Source organism: Leuciscus leuciscus (genome assembly GCF_965113295.1).
Source record: "Leuciscus leuciscus genome assembly, chromosome: 7".
NCBI lineage: Eukaryota > Metazoa > Chordata > Actinopteri > Cypriniformes > Leuciscidae > Leuciscus > Leuciscus leuciscus.
In genome coordinates, this window is record NC_138731.1 from 43,317,839 (window position 1) to 43,340,686 (window position 22,848).

The 22,848-nt window shown below is 35.1% G+C and overlaps 1 protein-coding gene across 1 annotated transcript; it reads right to left on the minus strand.

Annotated features, from left to right (window-relative positions):
• Nucleotides 1-1,212: 1,212 nt before the first annotated feature.
• On the minus strand, nt 1,213-22,259 carry xrcc5 (X-ray repair complementing defective repair in Chinese hamster cells 5). Its single transcript, XM_082174684.1, has 21 exons — nt 22,213-22,259; nt 20,799-20,912; nt 20,090-20,276; nt 18,508-18,556; nt 18,284-18,406; nt 17,570-17,752; nt 13,758-13,872; nt 12,546-12,684; nt 11,911-12,023; nt 11,507-11,569; nt 10,218-10,355; nt 10,033-10,123; nt 9,367-9,497; nt 7,740-7,936; nt 7,293-7,380; nt 6,276-6,345; nt 5,875-5,984; nt 2,934-3,030; nt 2,796-2,863; nt 1,692-1,766; nt 1,213-1,536 (listed from the first exon to the last, which is right to left on the minus strand). The coding sequence occupies exons 1-21, from the start codon at nt 22,228-22,230 to the stop codon at nt 1,522-1,524; spliced, it is 2,184 nt and encodes a 727-aa protein (XP_082030810.1). The 5' UTR covers nt 22,231-22,259; the 3' UTR covers nt 1,213-1,521.
• Between the last annotated feature and the right edge of the window lie 589 nt (nt 22,260-22,848).

Genomic DNA, 22,848 nt, shown 5'->3' on the forward strand with positions numbered 1-22,848 from the left:
ATTTATTTCTGTGAGTGAATGCAGCACAATCGTGAACATAAATGAACAACTTTAAAGGAGATTTTCTCAATGTTTCGATTTTTTTGCACCCTCAGATTCCAGATTTACAATAGTTGTATCTCAACCAAATATTACCCTATCCTAACAAACCACACATCAATGGAAAGCTTATTTATTCAGCTTTCAGATGATGTATAAATCTCAATTTCAAAAAAATTGACCCATGTGACTGGTTTTGTGGTCAAGGGTCACAATTATAAAAAACAAATACTTTTTTTCTTTTGGCTTTTGGGTGAAATGTGACCCGGTGTTCACCTCAACACTAGCTGCCATTGATCCGCACAATCTTTCTGTCTCATGTATTCCGCCACTACACCTCTGGTCTCTTCATAACACAGTTGTATTGAGCAGGTTGAGACGAAGCCTCGAGCTCGAGCTGTTCGACCCAGGAGATGCTCGTGTGAAACTGCAGCGTGTGCGTTTTCCCAGATCCGGGGGAGGATTGAGATGCTTACGTGCTCTCGGCAAACTGTTGGTGCGAAGAGAAGCAAACTGAGATCATCAGCCCGGAAAGAGACGCTACGATTTATCAAAGCCTCACAGTCTGGCACTAAAAATGAGGGATTATGAGTGTGGATCATAAATGTCCTCCCAGCTGATTAATGATGGAAAGCCTGACTCATTTCAGTGAATCTAACTGTTCGTTTCAATGAACTGGTTTGAAGAGATGTTGGCGTGACATTAAATGCACTAAAAATAATAAAGCTAAATGTGACCCTGGATCACGTCACCAGTCTCGAGTCACACGGGTATATTTGTGGCAATCGCCAACAATACATTGTATGGGTCAAAATTAAAGATTTTTCTTTTATGCCCAAAATCATTAGGATATTAAGTAAAGATCATGTTCCATGAGGATATTTAGTAAAGTTCCTACCGTAAATATATAAAACATTTATTTGTGTGAGTGAATGCAACACAATCGTGAACATAAATGAACAACTTTAAAGGAGATTTTCTCAATGTTTCGATTTTTTTGCACCCTCAGATTCCAGATTTTCTAATAGTTGCATCTCGACCAAATATTGCCCTATCATAACAAACCATTCATTAATGGAAAGCGTATTTATTGACCCTTGTGACTGGTTTTGTGGTCCAGGGTCACAAATGTAAGCATATATAATTGACATCATGATCAGCTGCTCAAATAGGAATTGTGGAATCAGTTTTATTGTGTTTAATCTTTTATTTGAAGCATCACTGCCTGTATAAAGTACATGGACATTAATTTTTTCCTTTAGAAAATCCGACAAGCATAGACTGTGCAGTATATGTGAGACATTCAAGTAATCAAACTCTAGCAACATAATCGTTCCAAACAGCATTTTTGGTGTACAAAAGCATTTAGTACAAAAGAACATGATTAATTAAAGCACTTGAACTGTTTTTAAGGGATTTGTGTGTCACAAGAAATGGCACCTAATGGAGAGTTGCAGAAGGTCGGTGTTGGAGACATCCGTTTTACATCATGTCCAACTGCATTAAAAAAAAACATTAGTCAACAACTTAGCATGTCATGAAAAAGTGAAAGCCTGATGAAATCTCTAATAAAGCATAACAGACCAGTGAAGTTTTATTTTTCGAACTTTCAGACCATAATCACACTCACAAATATAATCATTTACACTCACCAGATCATCCACATCTCCAGTGTCGTCCTGAGCCGGAGCCGCCGGTTCGTCCTCCTTCTGCTCCAACGCCAGGAACTAAACCAGCAAATACAGAGTTAAACGACCACAATAACACACTGACTTTACCAACAACCTCTGCATATTAAAGAGGACCTTTTATGCCCTTTTTTAAAGTCTTGATTTTGAAGTTTTCTAGGCTCTACTAGAACAGGTTTTCCTGCTTGAATGTTGATTATTTTCCTCATATTCTCCATTGTTGCAGCTCCTCTCTTCCCAGTCTGTCAGTAACGCTCTGGGATGTGTTTCCCGAAAGCATCGTTAGCCAACTATGGTCGCCAGTTTCGTCGTTATCAGCAGTTCAATGAGTCGGTGTTTCCCGAAACCATCGTTCTAACGAATATTCGCAAACAGCATCGCAGAGTTGTGTGTTTGAACGACAGATCTCGATCTGTGGTTAGAAGCAGAGTTTCTAGTTTGCATGACATGTGGACTCAGTAAATCCTCATCTTGAGCCGAATAAGCAAGCTGACATTCAGTACAATCTGTATCTTTTATTTAGAATACATAAATGTCATTTACGCCTTTTAGTTTGTTAAGAGATTTAATTTAAAGTGTAGTTTTTGAAGAGTGCGCATGTGCGAACGTGCTCTAGTACGTAAGAACGAGTCTATGATTGAATCTGGAAATAAAGCAAAATAACTGAGAAAAAGAGAGTCCTCAGATGCCATGTCCGTAATTTATAGCAAAAAAATGGCATTAATTCGTTCTCAAACAGATTCATTAAAAGCAATTACTCCACAACCTGCGTGACATCATCAACCAACGTGGTTGAACGACCAATTTGCGACAATATGGTTTCGGGAAACAGTCGTGACTAGCTAGAAAGAAACGCACCTTGTTTAGTTCCTGTCTCTATTAAGCCCCGCCTTCTGAAAAGCACACTGTGCTCTGATTGGTCGGCTGGATCAGTGTGTTGTGATTGGTCAAGCGCTTTAAGTGTGTTTGAGGAAATGTCCCGCCCCTAATTACCATAACCACAGGCTTTAACACACTACTAACTAACTCAACCAGGCCCCGCCCCTTTATTCGGCGAGTTGTGAGTACCTGACTTGCGTCTTGTTTGGAGACGGTGCTTCCGTCCACTTCATCTTTGCTTATGAGCGTCAGAGCGTCTGAAAACACAAGCATATGTTGAAGGCATGATGACTTCAGCTCAACATGAGCAGAAGGCCTGTTCTTTACCTTGTCTAAGCAGATCCCAGAATTCCTGCAGATTCCTGTCAGGAACGCTCCTCTTCAGCGACTGCATGTAAGTGTTGAACAGCTCTGCGTTTCCGCTCTGATGGAGTAAATGTCATTGGGAGATTCTGGTCAGGCGTGTGTAAGCACATGCAATGATGCTCTGAGCTCGTGTACTCATACTTAATGTCATAAACACTGAAAACTGATATCAAGACATGTTAATGGTGCCACACACAGGCCCTGTTTACACCAGCTATTACCATCTGTCTCCGGTGGTCAGGTGTAAACAGGGCCTAACATTCTCAATAAAAGAAGAAATTGTACTTCAAGCCTTTAACAGAAGCAGAATAGTAAAAACCAGTGCTATTGTTAACTTAAACAAAACAAAAACATAAAATTGTGTGCATTCATTTGAAATAAAGCAATATATATATAGTACTGTGTGTGTGTATCTATATATATATTATTGCTGTCAAATCGATTAAAAAATAACTAATTAATCAAATTTTCCTGTAATTAATCACACCTTAATGTAAAGTTGCTAATTAATGTAGAATCAACATTTCAAATATGTTTAATAGCATCTTTTTATGAATGAAGGCCAGTTTCACTGATACAAATACCGTTACTGACGTCTCTATGAAACATCACAGAACCTGTCAGTACTTTGGATGCTATAGTTTGTTTACACGAAGTGCACAGGAAACTCCCACGAAAGAGTCTGATGTTGACATGTCGCTAATGACGCAACACTCTAATAAGCATTAAATATACAGCACATATCAAATGCAAAAAGTTGGGTAAAACAGTCTACTTTTTACTAGCCACTTCAATGTTCAAAACAAGCAAGTCTTGACTCAAATTCTCTTGACTTGTTCACACTCTTGGTTTTCTTCCCTCAAATCATTATGGCTTTGTAAATGTGAGACATCCTTAGAATTCGTCCACAATCCAGGGTTCGTACGGATACTGCAAAATTAAATTCCAAGACTTTTTTTTGGTTTTGAAGGACTAAAATCAGAGATCTCACTTGTTAACCAATATCTTTATTATCTTTCAAATTCTAAAAAAGGAAAATGGATAAATAAAACAGAATGGTTCAAATAAAGTGCAGCACATGCAATGACTGTGGTAAAGGATACCATGACAAAGATATCGCTTTCCTTCTTCAAACTGATTTTTTTCTCATGAATATATGATTGAGCTGAAGAATGAAAGCTGTATCATATACTTGGATATTCATATGAGCAATATCACGCTCATAGCCATGAGAAATGGCTCTATATCTATATCAGACGGGCTGCAGCATTAATTTTGCGTGAAAAGATAGTTTTATCAATATAATTACACATATTTACTTTTAATAATTCAAGCACTTTTCAAGTACCTTTTAATAAATACGGCTGATTTCAACATTTTTCCAGGACTTACATTTCAAAGAGTCAAATTCAAGCACTTTAAGCACCTTGTCTGAAAACCAGAAATGCACTTATGATGCCTTAAAATCCAGTCTAGGTAGGCAGCTCACTAGGTATTGGAACGGAGTAGGGCTGGACAATATATCGAAACTATCGAAATATAGCAAATACATATATCGTGATATGCATATCACACTGGCTTGCAATAACTGGTGTCATGAACGAAAGACAGAGAGAAAATCACTCACTGCTCTCGGCTGAATAACTTTTGTAGCTTTAATAAGAATCAGATTTAGTGAAAACTAAGCAGTGTTTTATTTTTAAATTTGATTATTCAGTTTCTGTTGTTAAATAACCCTAATTGTAGGATAACCTGAACCCCTGAACCAGGGATAGGCAACTCCGGTCCTGGAGGGCCACTGTCCTGCAGAGTTTAGCTCCAACCCTAATTAAACACACCTGAAACAAGGCAATCAATGTTTTCAGGATTACTAGATAGATACAGGCAGGTGAGTTTTTATCAGGGCTGAAGCTAAACTCTGCAGGACAGTGGCCCTCCAGGACCGAAGTTGCTGGTTTACACCGATGTTAAAATAACACTTCTTATACTACAGTAAAACACTGATGTTCACTTTCAGAAGCTGTAGGGATGTTTTCTTGTCACAAAAAGAATGTGAAACACGTATGTAGGGTATATCATTTTAAATATATTTGAAAGATAATTTAAGTATTTTTGACACACTTTAAAGGTATAGTGGAGGATTTTCTTTTTCCGGGTGGATCATCAAGACTATTGGGTCCTCCTAATTGTCAATCATTCTGGTGATATGTTTACGTAAGGCCGTCGTACGTGCTCGTCCTTTCTGCGCATGCGCACTTTCAGGTGTATATGTGTGTGGTGAGCTACGGTTTCAGCCATTCATTGAAGCTCGCCGTTCTCACCGGGTTTTTTCAAAATGTCTGAGGGTCGCAAGAGAAAAAGTGTCTACGAATTGTATGACAAGAAGAGAAAGGCCTCTGAAGAAAGAAACAAGACCAGAGTGTTTTTGGGAGAATATTTCACACGCTGGCGTGCGCTAAAAGCACAGGTTGGGCTTCCCACTGATGCCTCAGTCGTGAAGTTTCTACTCGACAGGTAAAGTTTGGCATGCTATTTGGAGAAATCCATTTAAAATCACTGCTAGTAAAAGTTAATGTAAGCTATGATTAGCGATGCTAGCGTTTAATAGGCGTTCCCTCTCGGGAGCAGGGAGAGTGTTGCGCATGTGCATTTTTTCAAAAAGTGGAGAGGGCGGTTCTTTTCTAAAATTCGGGAAAATCCTCCACTATACCTTTAAGCATTATCGTATCGCATTATCTAATGAGTTATCGCATATCGCACTTTTCTTCAATATCGTGCAGCGCTAGAACGGAGCCTCAGACGCCAGCTGAGCTCAGATCCTCTGACCCTAGTGCCCGAAAAAAACCCAGACTGATCCTTAAGTGATCCCTGATTGGATGCGGAGGTTTAATTGAGAGCTCACCGATACAGACTGATCCCTGAAAGCCTGGATACATGTGATGCTCTTGGTGTAGTACTCAGGGCTCCTGTTGCCCAGCAACTGCTCAATCCTGTGGGTCAGCTGCTGGCACGCTGTCAAGGTTACAAAACAATGATTATCAAAGCGAATGCACTAACAAGAGAACCTGCGGCTAACATTCAGAAACAACACCGCTCAATGACAGCGTCCGTCAAATCAATTAAAGCTTACATCGCACTGAGCGACTATTCACTGCTTTAGAGACGACTTGCAACCTTGCAGACATGCCTGAAGCGCCACTACTGCATTTACATTATGGTATGCATAATAGCTGACACTTTTTGTAAGGTTACTAACGTCGCTCGTCGTAGGAGTGAGATGAAACCTGAACAATCAAATCTCACCCTGATCGAAAGAAACGGTCTTCTGTTTAATCAGCGTGCAGAAATCTCTCGACGGATTGACGCTGCCGACCTGAAAGAGAGAGCCATAATTCATATTACAGTATTAGAGTAAATATGAATACATGTTTCTGGTCTTATTTGTGCTTATGTTACTGTAAATAACTCTCTTAGTCTCTGAAACAGCTTTTCTGCTGACAGGCAATTGACAAAATCAAATACTTCCCTACATAAATGCGTCATGTTTCGTACAAAATGGGCTGCGAAAGGCCTTTCATATTGACTTTAAGACAGTGAGATGTTTCTGAATGTTTTATAAATTAAAGGGAAAGCATTCAAAAAAGATATATATACATAAAAATATTTAAATTAGAGCAGTCAAATCGATTATTCACATCTAACATAAAAGTTTGTAATATTTGCAAATATAATATTGTAAATGTATAATATATAACTTTTATGTTAGATGTGATTTGACAGCACTAATTTAAATATATAATTCAATGTAATATATTAATATATAATTTTTTTTAAAGGTTTTTTGAAAGAAGTCTCTTCTGCTCACTAAGGCTGCATTTATTTGATTTATTTGAACAGTAATATTATGAAATATTATTACAATTTAAAATAACTGTTTTCTATGTGAAAATATAGTAAAATGTAATTTATTTCTGTGATCAAAGCTGTATTTTCAGCATCATTACTCCAGTCTAATATGCTGATTTGCTGCTCAAGACACATTTATGATTATTATCAGTGTTGAAAACAGTTGTGCTGCTTCATATTTTTTGCAGACACCGTAATACATTTTATTCAGGATTCTGTGATGAATAGAAAGCCCAAACAGAACAGCATTTATAAATGCCTTTACTGTTACTTTTGATCAATTTAATGCATCACTGCTGAATAAAAGTATTTGTTTCTTTCAAAAAGAGCAAAACATAGTGTAAAACATAAACTTATATAAAATCTAGTCATTTTAATCAGAGTGTACATTATTGAACAGGTTTTTGGTCTCACCGATGTGACGTTGCCCTGCGCAATCTCAGCAAAGTTAAACTCTATCTCTTCATCCACTTTGACTTTCTTCACATCCGGCTCATCAGCACTGATGAAGACACAATCAATGCACAGATCAACATCACCAACTAAAACAAACACTTTCTGCCCTGATTTCATATTATAAACAGTAAAAATGGCAGAAAGATCCAACCTTAAAAGTATGTAGACATACCAGAATACTTCATTCCAATTGGTCAGTCGCAAAATAAACCCCTCCCCCATTGGTTTGCATAACTGCATGTTTCTTCATTGCCATTCCACGTAAATAATGAAAAGCGTCCATTGATAGCAGTGCAAATATGTCTACCACAATACACAGATCCCATTAAACCGCCCCTGCTGGAAGTCATAGCACTTCTCATTGATTTGAAGCGCAGCTCCAGTGTTGATTTGATCCATTCTCACCTGACGCCGAACACGTCTGCGCTTGTCTTCTGCTCTTTCTTTTTCACCACCACTTTCATGGGGAACTTGGTCTTGACGTCCTGCAGTGGAGCCTGGCAGCGTGCGGACACGGCCTGGGGTCGCTCGAGGGCCGCTTTCAGCCAGGGCTCGATGGACGGCAGGGGTCCATCAGGATTCACACCGCGGTGATGCAAACACTGAGGACACGAGCCAAGAGAAGATCAATGAGACCCACTGCAGAGACACGACCTGAGACAACATGGATTTCACAGCCAATGTCACACACCTGAATCACTGTATTACTGGAGGACAAAGAGAGGAGATGTGAGGGGGAATAAACACCGTGTGTGTGTGTGTGTATATTGAAAGAAACAAATGCTTTTATTCAGCAAGGATGCATTGAATTGATTATGGGAAAATCTCAGAGTATCCACTGTATGTCCGACTGATTGCACTGTATTCTTCCTTTTGAGTCTAAACTGAACTCAAATTGCACTGAGAATTGGGTAAGAGAGAAACATAAACCACTAAATTGGGGATATTGAAAGATGCAAAATAAGACACACCAGTGTTTTGCTAGATGAGTTTATTCTATGCATCATCTTTTTACTACTTTATTTCATAATTTGACTCTAATTCAGTCCTTTTATAACTGCTTTTATTTTGTGCTTGTTTTCTATGCAAAGCACTTTGAATTGCCATAGTGTGAAAATTTTATTCCTTTTAATTCCATTTTCCTTGCTTTTATTTTGTGATTATTTTTATTCCTTTCTATGTAAAGCAATTTGAATTGCCATAGTGTGTGAAATGTGCTATATAAATAAACTTGCCTTGATCAAAATTATTTTCTATTTCAACTAAATGCTGTTTTTGTGAACTTTCTATTTATCAAAGAATCCTGGAAAAGGCAACTTTTTTTAACATTTATAATAATCAGAAATGTTTCTTGGCCAGCAAATCATCATATTAGAATGATTTCTGAAGGATCATGTGACACTGAAGACTGGAGTAATGATGCTGAAAATTCAGCTTTGATCACAGGAATAAATGTTTTAACATAGAAAATAGAAATTTAGAATTATAATAATATTTCACAAAATGTGTGTTTTTACTGTATTTTTGATCAATTAAATGCAGCCTTGGTGAGAATAAGATTCCCAAACTTACCGTATATATATATATGTTCATGGCATGCTTTACGCATAATGAACGAACAAAGAATACAACATTTTTGCAGCATTATTAATCTAGGTTAATATTAATTTATATAGCTATATACTATTATTCACTGTTAAAGTCAGCATGAAAGTTGCGATAGTTTTTTCTTTCCAATTGTGAGTTGCAGTAACAAACTGAACCTTATTGTAAAAGTGTTGCAAAAAATAGATGTTTAAAATGTATAGATAACCATGCTTGTTTTTGACTGTATTGTTAAATTCATGCATATAAATGAAAATGCTTAAATATCATTCTTCCTCGAGTTCATTTAGTGTGAAACACATGCCTTGAGTTTTTAGCTGGATGTTTACTTCGTACTTTTACTCCTTACATTAAACGTTCTGAATCTATTTGACTACTATGAGAGTATCGGATATTGTCAGGCTGCCCATCCCCATTCCCATCATGCCTGGAAAAGTCTCTGGAACTGTGGGTTTGGTATGTGGTTGACTTTAAAGATGTCCACGTTCTCTCCATCCTCGTCCTCTTCCACCAGCATCATGGAGTCGATCAGCGAGTCCACGGCCGACAGCTGAGACTCTGAGACATTCACACAGAGACAAGAGCGTCAATATGCATCTCATTTAGTCTATATGTGACCCTGGACCACCAAACCAGTCACAATGGTCATTTTTTTTAATTGAGATGTATATATCATCTGAACGCTGAATAAATAAGCTTTCCATTGATGTATGGTTTGTTAGGATAGGGCAATATTTGGTCGAGATACAACTATTGAAAATCTGGAATCTGAGGGTGCAAAAAAATCAAAACATTGAGAAAATCTCCTTTAAAGTTGTTCATTCATGTTCACGATTGTGCTGCATTCACTCACAGAAATAAATGTTTTATATATTTACGGTAGGAAATTTACAAAATATCTTCATGGAACATGATCTTTACTTAATATCCCAATGATTTTTGGCATAAAAGAAAAATCGATCATTTTGACCCATAGTGGCGATTGCCACAAATATACCCGTGTGACTCGTGACTGGTTTTGTGATCCAGGGTCACACATGTGCCTCAGAATCTAACTCTGTGTTTATTTGGCTCTTGTGATGTGAGGTCCCACCTGAGGGCACGAACTTCTTGTTGTTTTCCAACGTTGGGAAGGAGAAATGTCTGAGATCCTCCATAAAGGGCAGCTGGACGTACAGCAGACACTGAGGATGGCAGACACGAGGAGTGACTCTGGTGTGCAACATACTGAAGATTAAACATTTAAAGTGTGTTTACTGCTCGATATGATCCACATACTTCATATTTCTCCTTGATGCAGGGAAAGGCGGCGCCCACTTGAGGATTGCTGCGGCGATCGTAAGCATAACGCACAATAGCTGCCATCTTTAGACCGTCAAGGGCATGAATCAGAGCGGACAGAGCCACTGCCGCATGCTGCACACACACAATAAAACACACTCACAAAAGAATATGCAGTCAAGTCAAAAGTCTCAGACGGCTAGTTACAATGCTGCTATTATTTACACAATCATTCAAAAGTTTGGGGTCAGTTCAATTTGCTTTTACTTAAACACTTTACTTAAAACCTTTATATATAATGCATTATTAAAAGTATTTTTAATGCATTAATTATGCACCTTATAATGCATTGTGATATCTCATAAATAATTGTAACCACAGTTATAATACACCTTTAGAAAGTATAATGCATTAAAACATGACAAACACTTTCAGATTATAATGCATTTTAACTTTGGTTACAATTATTTATGAATAGATATAATGCATTATAACGCACATTATGAATATCTTTATAGTGCATTATACATAAAGGCTTTAAGTATTACCGTTCCTTTATTGTATTTAAATTATTAATTTTATTCAGCAAGGATGCGTTAAATTGATCAAAAGTGACAGTAAAGACATTTATAATGTTGCAAAATATTTCTATTTCAAATAAACGCTGTTCTTTTGAACTTTCTATTAATCAAAGAATCCTGAAATAAAGCATTATGGTTTCCCGTATAAAATATTAAACAGCACAACTGTTTTCAACACTGATAATAATAATAAATGCAATGGCTACTGAAAGTACAGTTTGTTTTCTAGCACTGGAATAAATATATATATATATATTCAAATAGAAAACAGTTCTTTTAAATGAATAAAATGATAATAAAATAAATAATATCTCAAAATATTACTGCTATTTTTGATTAAATAAATGCAGCCTTGGTGACTTTTCAAAAACATAAAAAAATCATAACGACCCCAAACTTTTATGTGCAAAATATATTTTCAGCATAATAATTTTAGTGAAAAATTAACATGAACATGAGAATGTCACTTTTGATTAGTCACCTATCTGACATTCTTTCTTAATTTTACGTTCTTTTTCTTTTTTCAAAACCTCAAAACTTTGTTAATTTCCAGGTTGAAATACAAATAATTTTATTTGTGTCCTCAAACTTTTGGTCACCACCGCCATATCCATTCAAACATCACAGTTACTGACAATTACTAAACAAATGATTCAAATTAAGCAAGTAATATCACAGTGAACACACAAGCTTTGTAAAACTCACCTCATCATCTCTGGGAGCAAAAACTTTGACAACTTGGCTTCCCATAAACTGATGACGACGAATCTGCATCAAACAAACAAACAAACAACTGTCATTGTACATTATAAAGCGAACACACAAGGCAAGGCACATCAGTGCAGTTCAAAGTGTTTACATTTACACAAATATCAAACATTTTTCAGTAAAATTATTAGATTTTAGGAACTTTCTATAATGTCCTGTCAGGGTTCTTACACTGATTTCAAGTTGCAGCAAAGCTATTTTATGAATATTGCACTATTTTAGAGCTGAGCACAACAAGAACTTACAGTCACTATAGAAAGTGCAATTTGTAAAACTCCCTGATATTTCAGGTTTTCCATAACTCGTTTGAAAAGAGCGCCACCTGCTGGACAGCATCTTACCGCCTCCTGCTTCGTGAAGCCAAGCACAGCAAAACACTTCCCATCATGCTTATATTTCATCTGGTCCTGGTCCACCTTTGAAAACGGAACAATGTCACTTCCATAACGGAAACCTATAGGAAACAGAAAGTGCTTATTTAAAAATATTTCAAGTCACATTTATTTTTATATAGTGCTTTATTACAATACAGATTGTGTCAAAGCAGCTTCACAGCAATAAACAAGAAAATTACAGTGTTAACGTTGTAAGATTATTCAATTCTGAAACATTACTTAAAGATTGAGGTTAGTAAGATCTGTTATGTTTCTGAAAGAAGTGTCTCATTCTCACCAAGGCTGCATTTATTTAATGAAAAATACAGTAAAAATAGTGAAATATTATTACAGTTTAAATGAACTGTTTTCCACGTGAATATATTTTAAAATGTAATTTATTCCTGTGATGCAAAGCTGATTTTTTGGTCACATGATCCTTCAGAAATCATTCTAATGTGCTGATTTGCTGCTCAAAAAACATTTCAATGTCTAAATTCAGTTCCAATTTTGTTCTTCAAATCTGATGTTGTAATGAAAGACAATGTGAACTGCACAAATAACAGTGAGTGAAAGCAACATTTTCAATCTTTGTTCTGCACCTTGGATAGTGTCATCCTTCTGTACTTCGGTTTCATCATCGTCGTTCAGGCAGTAAACCGATTCCCTCTTGACGTCGTCCCGCTGGTGACTCTGAGCGTCCACCACGGCCCAGGACTTCTTCACCTTCTCCTCCGTCACCTTACGGACACCGAACACAATAATAAAGGGATGGTTCGGAGTAATTTCAACCTAGGGTCCTCCTTTGCACCATGACCTTGAGCCAAACACCCCCCCAGAAGCCTTTTCCCCCTTGGATGAACATTATTAAAGTTAGAGCTTATTTAGAGATATCAGCCGGATGTCTTAGTGCAGGCGCTAATGGATCCAAGGCTGTATCTCGTAAATTACCCCACTAATAATGCCCAGAATGATACCAAACTTCTACAGTAGTACAAATAGGTTCTGTACTCATAAAACGAGGCATTGGAAAGTTTGTAAGTACATCAGGAGTTTATTTAAATAACACTTGCCTGACGGCTAATGCTACCGCTAACCCGGACGTCGACGTCACTTCAGTGGTTTAGGAAAAGCACGTAAAAGTCCTTTGCAAATCTCACAAGTTGTAAGGGAAAAGCTAGTGAATTTAACACTCCATAGAAATATATCCCAAAACAACTGTTGACAATTTAGTATAAACTAATAATTGTTGCAAACTGGTACTACCAACAAAATATTAGTGCATTCCTGGAACTGGGCGTCGTTACACTACATCCTTATGATCGCTTTCTGCAGGACTTTTATGCGCTTTTCCCAAATCACGGAAGTGACCTCAACGTCCGTGTTAGCGGTAGCATTAGCCATCAGGCAAGTAAATAAGTGGACTCCGCCCACCGTTTACTCAAGCCAATCAGATAACGGCCACATTGAGCTGGCCAATCGTAGCACGTTCGTTGTGTTTGTAAAATAATAAAACATGATTTGTAAATATTTTTTAATTTGCAAATCTCATTTTATTTATTTGTGAATTTTACAAATTTTTGTGAAACTCTTTACATTTATTTGTGGATCTTAATCAATTTATTTGGAATAATGCAACAATTCTAACCCCATACGAATGCAACCAGGAAAATTTTCCTAGGGGAACCATTAGCTTTTAGGGGAGCTAAACCATTATCCTGGTGGCTAGTTCCTAGAACCATCCGGTGCGAACGCCCCTTTAGACCGGATTAGATCGGATTGTATTCTGAGAGACGCTTTGAACAGGAACTCACAGCTTTGTATCCAACGATGCGGATGGTCAGCGAGCTGCCGATGGTCATCTGACACGGCCAAGCCATCGGCCTCCTGTCGATACGCTTGAAGATGGACAGCTTCTCCAGAGCATCACTGCAGAAAACATCAACACAATCACTTTCTTTTTAAAGATTTTTTTTTTGTGGTGATTTTTGCCTAGTATCGAGTGGACAGGAAGCGAGGTGGGAGAGAGACGGGATCGGGAAAGGTCCACGAGCCGGCATTTGAACTCGGGTCACCCGGAGCACAGCGGCGCTATATATCGGCTATCGGTGCCGACAACACAATGACTTTCTGACAAATGAACACTTTTCTAGGCTTACTGGATAATTTTTTCCAATTTGAACTGTATATCAGGTACTAATCATTTGAGTTAATATATTTAAACGATTATTATCAGAGTACAAATGCAACTCAAATAAGACATGTGACAATGGAGAAATTATGTTGAAAATTCAGCCTTGCCATCACAGGAATAAATTATATTTTAAAACATATTCTTATAGAAAACAGTTCTTTAAATTGTAATAATATTTCACAATATTACTGTGTTTTTATTATATGAATGCAACGTTGGTGAGCAGTAAATGAGAGTCTAAATGGACTGATTGATGTTGATTTGCAGGCTAGTTTTACACACAAACATCAGTATGTCGTTGATGATGATTTATCTGGAAAGCCTGTAAATCATCACACTATTAAAATGTATTTCCTGACATGTCCATGAATTTTCGGAAATATCAGGCTTTTAGTCATTCTGATTCCTGACAGTTAAATGGCTCACCTAAGAAAATCAAAGCTCTTTTTATAAGTCACTCTGAGTAATGGTTTCCAGTTCACTTCCTGCGGCCCCTGGAGTCGGTGATGATGTGGGCTTAAGTGCCTCGCCTGATGTGAGTAACCGTGAGTGTTGGTGTGTTTCTGAATGGCTGATTCATGCAGCGTCCTCAGACATTCTGCAACTAATGCAGTGTTGGAATGAAATGAGGATGAGTAAATAATGACTTTATTTTCATTTCTGAGTAAACTAACCCTTTAAATTAAGAAGTACAATTATAATTATTGAAAACCAATTTGCACAAATATATGTAAAATATTTTCTTTATACATAAAATATATACACACCTGTATATATATTTTATATATTATTTATTGTATATTATTTAATTTTTATTATAATTAAAAAATAAAATATTATATAACCAACGATTTATAAAAAATAATTAAGCTAAAATATTGTATTCATTTATTTAAATATAATTTTTTTTTATCTTATATTATTTTTAGAATGATCAAATATATTTTATTATACATTTTAATATTTAAAATAATAAAAAAAACTTTTAACCAATTTGCACAAATATATGTAAAACATGTCTTTATACTAGAGGTGGGCATAGATTAATTTTTTTAATCTAGATTAATCTAGATTAAAATGGCTCATTTGAATTCTGCCGAAGGCATTCAGAATATGTGTGCTACCCAAATAATGACTATAAAAGTAAGTCTTTGAGAACGGGTTTCTCAAGCCAGGTGGCGCATTAGACCAGGGGCTCATCTCCTGTTTCCAAAATGCATCATAAACTGCTTGAGAAAGCTGTTCTACTCATAGACTGTAAAAGGTTACTACTGTACTGTTACCGTCCGTAGGCAACATTAGGTAGGCCTATGTTATTATCAACTACTATAGGCTATCAATTAGGGATGGGCGATATGGCCTAAAATCTATATTGTGATATACATTGCAGCCTCTTGCGATAACGATTTACAGTATATTATAATAAAACCATTTCAGAACAGATTACACAGACCCATGCTAAACAACTGCTAAATGTATTTTTTTTTAAAGGGTGTATGTAGTTTTGAGAACATATATTGTGCAAAACTGTAAGTATACAACATAATTTTGCAGATAAATAAAATTTAAGTACTCTAGCTGCAGAGACTTAAGTAGGTCTAATGTTTATTATGGCTTGGAGCTTATGAAACCCCAAATTTAAAATTAGAATATTGTCTAACTGATGTCTTTTCAGTTAAAAAGAAACACAACAACGATTCTTAAAATCGAGATGATGTGCTACACCACTAAGCAAGGCTGGATTAGTACCCCCAGGGGCCCCTGGGCACTGAAGCTCATGGGCCCCCTCCCCTACCTGACAACCACACCCTCCAAAGGAAGTTACCTGTGCCTGTCAAACAGGTAGACCTAGGACATATACCGAAATTGTCAAACTGCACTGCATAAATTATAAATTAAATATAGACTAATCCTTATTATAGCAAAAAAAAAAAAAAAAAAACTTTAGTCAACAGCAGTGAGTCATTTTCTCTGTTCTTTTTGTTCTTTGATTAACTTTACTGACAGAAAGCTTTATTGGCTGCTGTCTCTTTAAGACCAGCTGACGGAGACGCGGATCTCGCACGCGCCTCATTCTTTCACAACTCTTGACGTTCATTATAAGACAGCTCTTATGTTATGAAGATACTCGACAAAACGGACATTTTGGCATAATTGTGTGTGTCATTGTAAGTTCAAGCACGAAAGATAACTGTATTCTGGCGTGCTGTCTGTGCGCACGATACAGGCGCGCGCGCGTCTTTCTGTGTCTGTGTGTGTGTGTGTGTGTGTGTGTGTCACAGTCAGACTTTTGTCTTGTCGCACATGAATTGTTTAAAAGCATTTGCATGAATAAGAGATCATATAATGTAATATACACTTTTTTTTAAAATTCTGATTGGATAATTATCAAGATCGAGGCAAAGCCTTGTGTATACTATTTTTATGTAGCAGCGAACGAGGCAAAAAAAAACAAAAAAAACTCCGATCACGGAGGGCCCCTCTTTGCGCAAGGGCCCCTGGGCACGTGCCCAGATTGCCCATATGGTAGATCCGGCCCTGCACTAAGATATATTGGAATGGGAATAATACGCGCGCACTGGTATTCAGTGATATCATGTTTCGTTTTGAATTTGAGGTGGTCGAACGGATTAGTCGTGTGTTAACTTACCGAACTGTTACCCCACACACTCTGTATATAGTTTGCTGCTGCTCGTCTGACGGCTTAAACCTGAACCAAGTCCAAATAATGGATGTTGCACCGATCTTTTTCACCAGCTTTCACTTTCAGCCGTGTTTACTTAAGATGACGACGAATATGCGTTGCAGCCGGGTTTACCTCGCGGCCGCGGGTAGATTGCGTCATCATAGCTTGTGTAGTATAGAGCCATCTCCCAACCCAACTTGGAGAATAGATTAACGGCGATATTTTTTTTATCGCGCGATAAGAGTCTCGCGTTAACGCAGCACGTTAACGCCGATAACGGCCCACCACTACTTTATACATACATTTTTTTTTTATAAATAATAAAACATATTTATGTAATATATTCTTTTTTGTATATCAATTCATTTGAATTAAAATATAATTTAATTTAATTTATTCAAATACAAAACAATTTTTTTTAATATTATTTTTTAATTATACAATATACTGTATTATTTTTATTATACATTTTAATATAAAAAATTTTTTACAAAAACTTTAAACCAATTTCTTTATAATAAAAATAAAAATACATTTATGTTATATATTATTTATTGTATATTATTTCCTTTTTATTATTATATATATTTTTTTTATTTTTTTATTTATTAAAATATGAAAAAAAAAAATATATATATATTTGTATACATTTTTATTATACATGTTTATAATAAATATAATATATTTCATAATATAAAGAAACTGTGCACTATCTATATTTTCCACTTGCAGATATAAATTTATACCTAAACGTGTAGACTTCCTCCAGGCCGTCCTCCTCTAGGCTGGTCATGATGTTTCTGACCATCTCCAGTCCTTGTTTCTGCTGTTTGTTCAAGCCTTTTCCAGGACGAGGAGGAGCCGCTGACGGTCCCGGTCCTTCCCCGTCACCATTCCCTCTGTCCTCATCATCCACAGGGAACGGCAAACTGAACAGACCAAACAAACTGCATATCAGGGCTGGGCAACATCGATTTTTCAATTAATCGTTTTCTAAAATGTGGTTGATTCAAAATCGATTCTCAAAGGCCACGAATCGAATTGTTCCCATATTTATTTATCCATCATCCAAAAGCCAGTATTAGTTTTCCTCCACTGTTCATAGGCTTGTATGTGAATGTTACAGCTAATGCTGTGAGATTTGATGTTTGTTTTCTCTTAAACATAAAATAAGCTGATCCTGTTTGATCAAGGCATTCGGCTTCTGTTCTCACTCGTCCAATTTTCAGCATCAATTTTTCATCTTGCATCAAAATCCTGTCTATTCATCTGAAATAACCTAAAATAATATAGGATTTGTATTAAATCTATATTCATTGAGTCGAATCGAAATCAAAAATCTAATTTAGATTTGAAAGAAAATACTTTAAACTATATATACATTATTTCTGAAAAATAACTATATTGTGTAGCCCTTTTATTATTATTATTATTATCAGTTATCAGTGCATGTTTCTTACAAGAACTGCATGGTGATGCCAGCTTTCTTCAAGTTCTGGATGATAACGTCCAGCTGGTCTGCCGAGGTCTGTATGTTCAGATCCGTCAACAGGACGATGTTCAGACGATCGTTTTTCTTCCCCCTAAAAAAACAAACAAATTAAAAAAGTGTGAATGCAGCAGTAAAAAAAAAACTCAATTGCATTTAAAAAGAAAAACTGAAAATGTGCGACAAAAATCTCACATGGTTTCATTCTGCAGAAGGTCCATGCAAACCACAACAGCATCAAGCCCTGACAAACAAGTCAAGGACTTTACAGACTAACATTAACATGAATACAAACAATATTATTCAGTTAGAACCACTTTGACGTAAAATGTTTACTAGTCCCCATGAAATATATGAAAAATATATATATTAATGGTCACAAGACATGCAGGCAAATTAATAAAACATTTCTTATCAAATAAACAAATAATTAGAAAATAAAATTATTATTTTATATGATTTCATTTAAAATGAAAAAACAATTAAATAAAAATGTCCTATATAGTTATTTTAATATAATAAATATTTTTATTCATTTTAATGTATTTATATAATTATAAAAATACATTGTATTATTTATACATTTGTATCCTAAATAATAAAACATTTTATAATATAAAGAAACTGTCTACGATTCTCTGATGTGGTTAATGGTCTCTTGACATGAAGGTAAACAAATAAAATATTTCTTATAAAATAAAGAAATAATTAGAAAATAAAATTATTATTTTATATTATTTCATTTTTATTAAAAAACAATTAAATTAAAATGTCCTATATAGTTATTTTAATATAATAACTATTTTTATTCATTTTAATGTATTTATATAATTATAAAATATATTGTATTATTTATAAATTTGTATCCTAAATATTAAAAACATATTTTATAATATAAAGAAACTGTCTACGATTCTCTGATGTGGTTATTGGTCTCTTGACATGAAGGTAAACAAATAAAATATTTCTTATAAAGTAAACAAAATAAAAATTAACCTTTTATTTTGATCGTTTTTATTTTCTAATTATTTATTTATTTCAATGTAATATTTTTATGCTTTAATTAATTTATTAGTATTTTATAAAATCACAACCCCCTGATAAACACCTTTTAATTTATTTTATATTATTTGATTTTTATTAAAAAATAAATAAATAAAATAATTTGTATTTATTTATTTATGTACATAGAAAACGTATTTATATATTTATCAAATTATTAGCAGTTCCCTCATGAACCACGGTTTGGAAACCCTCAATTAGATAATAAAATTATTTATTTTATATTATCTATTTTTTATTTATTTAAAAGAAATACTTAAATTGAATTTAATTAATTAATTTACATTTAAAAATATTTGTGTATGTATATATTTTGTTCATATAATTAGAAAATATATTTATAAATTTGTATACTAAATAATAAAGCATATTTTATAATATAGTTTAGTTTATTATATATATATATATATACACACACACACATACATACATACATATCCTGTAAATAGCATATTTAAATTTATAATATAAAGAAATTGTTTATAATTCCCGATGTGGGAAATCATTTAAATAATTATTCGTTTTTTATTAACTCAAAACCCCACAGCAGTTCCCTCACGAACAACAATTTGGAAACCCTCAATTACAAAATTATTTGTTTTCTATCTTGTATTATTTGGTTTCATATATTTTACAATACACGTAGTCTCATGAGAGCTATAAAGTCTGGTGTTATCTTATCTTATCAACGATTATACGGTAACATGAAGGATACAGTCTGCTTGCTGACCACCAGGTTGAAGTTCACTCTCAATCTCTTGGAGCAGCTCAAAGTCAGGCATCATGAGGTGACGGTGAACCGTGATGTTCTCATACCCTCCTCCGTCTTTGGCCAGAGAGTTTTTAGTGCCATCGGTACCAAACAGCACCAGAGCCACCTCGTCTTTATTCTCAGCAAACACCTGAAATATAGAAAAACAGCTTGATTTACGTCCTGTGTAATGGCATATATGTGACCCTGGATCACGTCACCAGTCACGAGTCGCACGGGTATATCTGTGGCAATAGCCAACAATACATTATATGGGTCAAAATGATCAATTTTGTCTTTTATGCCAAAAATCATTAGGATATTAAGTAAAGATCATGTTCCATGAAGATATTTTGTAAATTTCCTACCGTAAATATAAAAAAAACATTTATTTTTGTGAGTGAATGCAGCACAATCGTGAACATAAATGAACAACTTTAAAGGAGATTTTCTCAATGTTTCGATTTTTTTGCACCTTCAGATTCCAGATTTACATATAGTTGTATCTCGACCAAATATTGTCCTATCATAACAAACCATACATCAATGGAAAGCTTATTAATTCAGATTTCAGCTGATGTATAAATCTCAATTTCCAAAAATGTACCCTTGTGACTGGTTTTGTGGTCTAGAGTCACATATTATAAATAAACTGAGAACATTGAGTACAAACCTGGCGCTGGACGAACTTCTGGATGACTTTTTTGGCTTGTTCAAAGGGCGGTTCATGACCCGGCTCAGAGTTGCTCATGGAGAAACCCACATCCATGCACAGCACCAACGCTGACTACAGAAAGAGAGCAGAAGACAAAGACAGATGAGGATACGTGCAGAAAAAGAATAGTTAGTAATAGTTAGTTAGTAGAGTTCACCTCATAATTCTATGGAAGCTTGTTTCCGCAACGGAATAAAAAAGTAAATGTATAAATATTACTGCGAGATTTTAATCACAGAATTCTGAATATTTTCTCCCAATTGCAAGTTTATGTCTCAATATTGTGAATTTATTTCTCGCAATTCCAACCTTTTCAGAATAGTGAGATATAAACTTGGAATTGCGAGATAAGGAATCAGAATTGTGGGATATAATTTACCTTGCAATTAAAAAAAGGAAATCGCAACTTTTCAACTTACAATTCTGACTCTCAGTTCCGAGTTTTTCTCTCGCAATTCTGACTTTTTTCTCAGAATTGTGAGATAAAAAGTCCCAGTTATCATATCTTTTTATTCCGTGGTGGAAACAAGCTTTCAAGTCAAGTCACCGTCATTTATATAGTGCTTTTTACAATACAGATTGTTTCAAAGCAGCTTTACAGAGAGAAAATAATGCAACAAAGTTTGTTTCTAGAAGAAAATAGCATCACAGTCCAGTTTAAGTGAGTTCAGTGATGGTTCATTTTTGCTGTAAAAAAGTTATTAAGCTTTCATAGAATTCTTCTTCACTTTTTCAGAGAGAGAGAGAGAGAAACATATTTAAACATATTTACCATATGTAAATATGGCTTGAAACAACATGTAAATCAGAAAAAGATGACAGAATTATCTTAAATTTTATACAATGATATTAAATGAGACATATGCTTAACTCTAATATATCTCAGATGTTTCTCCTGAGAAAAATCTCACACGTGTCTCTTCAAGAGCTTCAGAAAATGTCTCAAGTTTTGCTCAAATGTTAAACAAAAGATACTAAAACAATAGCATTTAATATTTTACTCGAGATCTCAATATAAACAGAAACATTTTCATTAAATATTCCAATGAGCAATCCACATAATACATCTATGACAGCATTCGTAATATTTAAACGTATAAGTCCTATCTATTTTAATTTACCCATCTGATGTAAATTTGAATATTAAACGATATTTAAATCTGTAGATAATAACTTTAAATATGACACTTATTTTCTACGTTTTAGGAGTAACTTAAGTGGGTGAAATGTTCTGTTCTGTGTGAATACGGACATAAATACAAACCAGATGGTGAGTTTGTCTTATGTACTATGTGTCTCATAACAGTTAAGTCATTATTTATTAATAATAAAACAAGCTTTTGATTATGAAGACCAAGAATGACTAAATTACCTTCGCCGCTCGCGCCATCTCTGCTGGTTTCCGTCTGTTATTGTTCCGGGTGAGTAAATGAACGGACGATACAAGGTTCCGCCTCAGACAGCGAAACAAAACGATAATAAAACCCCCAAAACGTTTGTGTTCCTATATTCAAGGACACTTGATAATTAAATATAAATATATATATAATTAATTATATTAAATATAATTTAAAACACAGTTTTAAACTTCGAGTAAAACGATTGTTTACCTCAACCTGTAAAAGAGAAGCGCTCGGGGATTATGTAAAACATTAGAGTGATCAGTATGCTTGATACTGAATATATCTGTTTGAAGCAGGAGTCTTCTTATACTAGATGAAGCATGTTCTATGTGGGTCAAACTACATTCATATATCCAGTCATAACATGAATATTACAGTCTCTGCAGGGCAAATCACAAGGCTGGATAGACATGCAAAGTCATGCATGTAGCCTTTTGAAATTGGATGTGATTGTTTTTGATTTATGTGAATTCACCAAATGCATCATGTTTATGGATCAAGATTACAACATTCAATCAACCAATATGATATGTCAAGTTTAAACTTACAAGCAGAGTTGTTGGTGCTTCTACGGTGTCTGTGAAACCAGGCCTATGAGTTTAACA

Coding starts and splice junctions, on each gene's coding strand:
- xrcc5 (XM_082174684.1), bottom strand. Junction 12,024..12,545: donor GAAGGATGACACTATCCAAG/GTGCAGAACAAA, acceptor TGTTTCCTATAG/GTTTCCGTTATGGAAGTGAC. Junction 1,767..2,795: donor CCAAACAAGACGCAAGTCAG/GTACTCACAACT, acceptor TTGCTGGTTTAG/TTCCTGGCGTTGGAGCAGAA.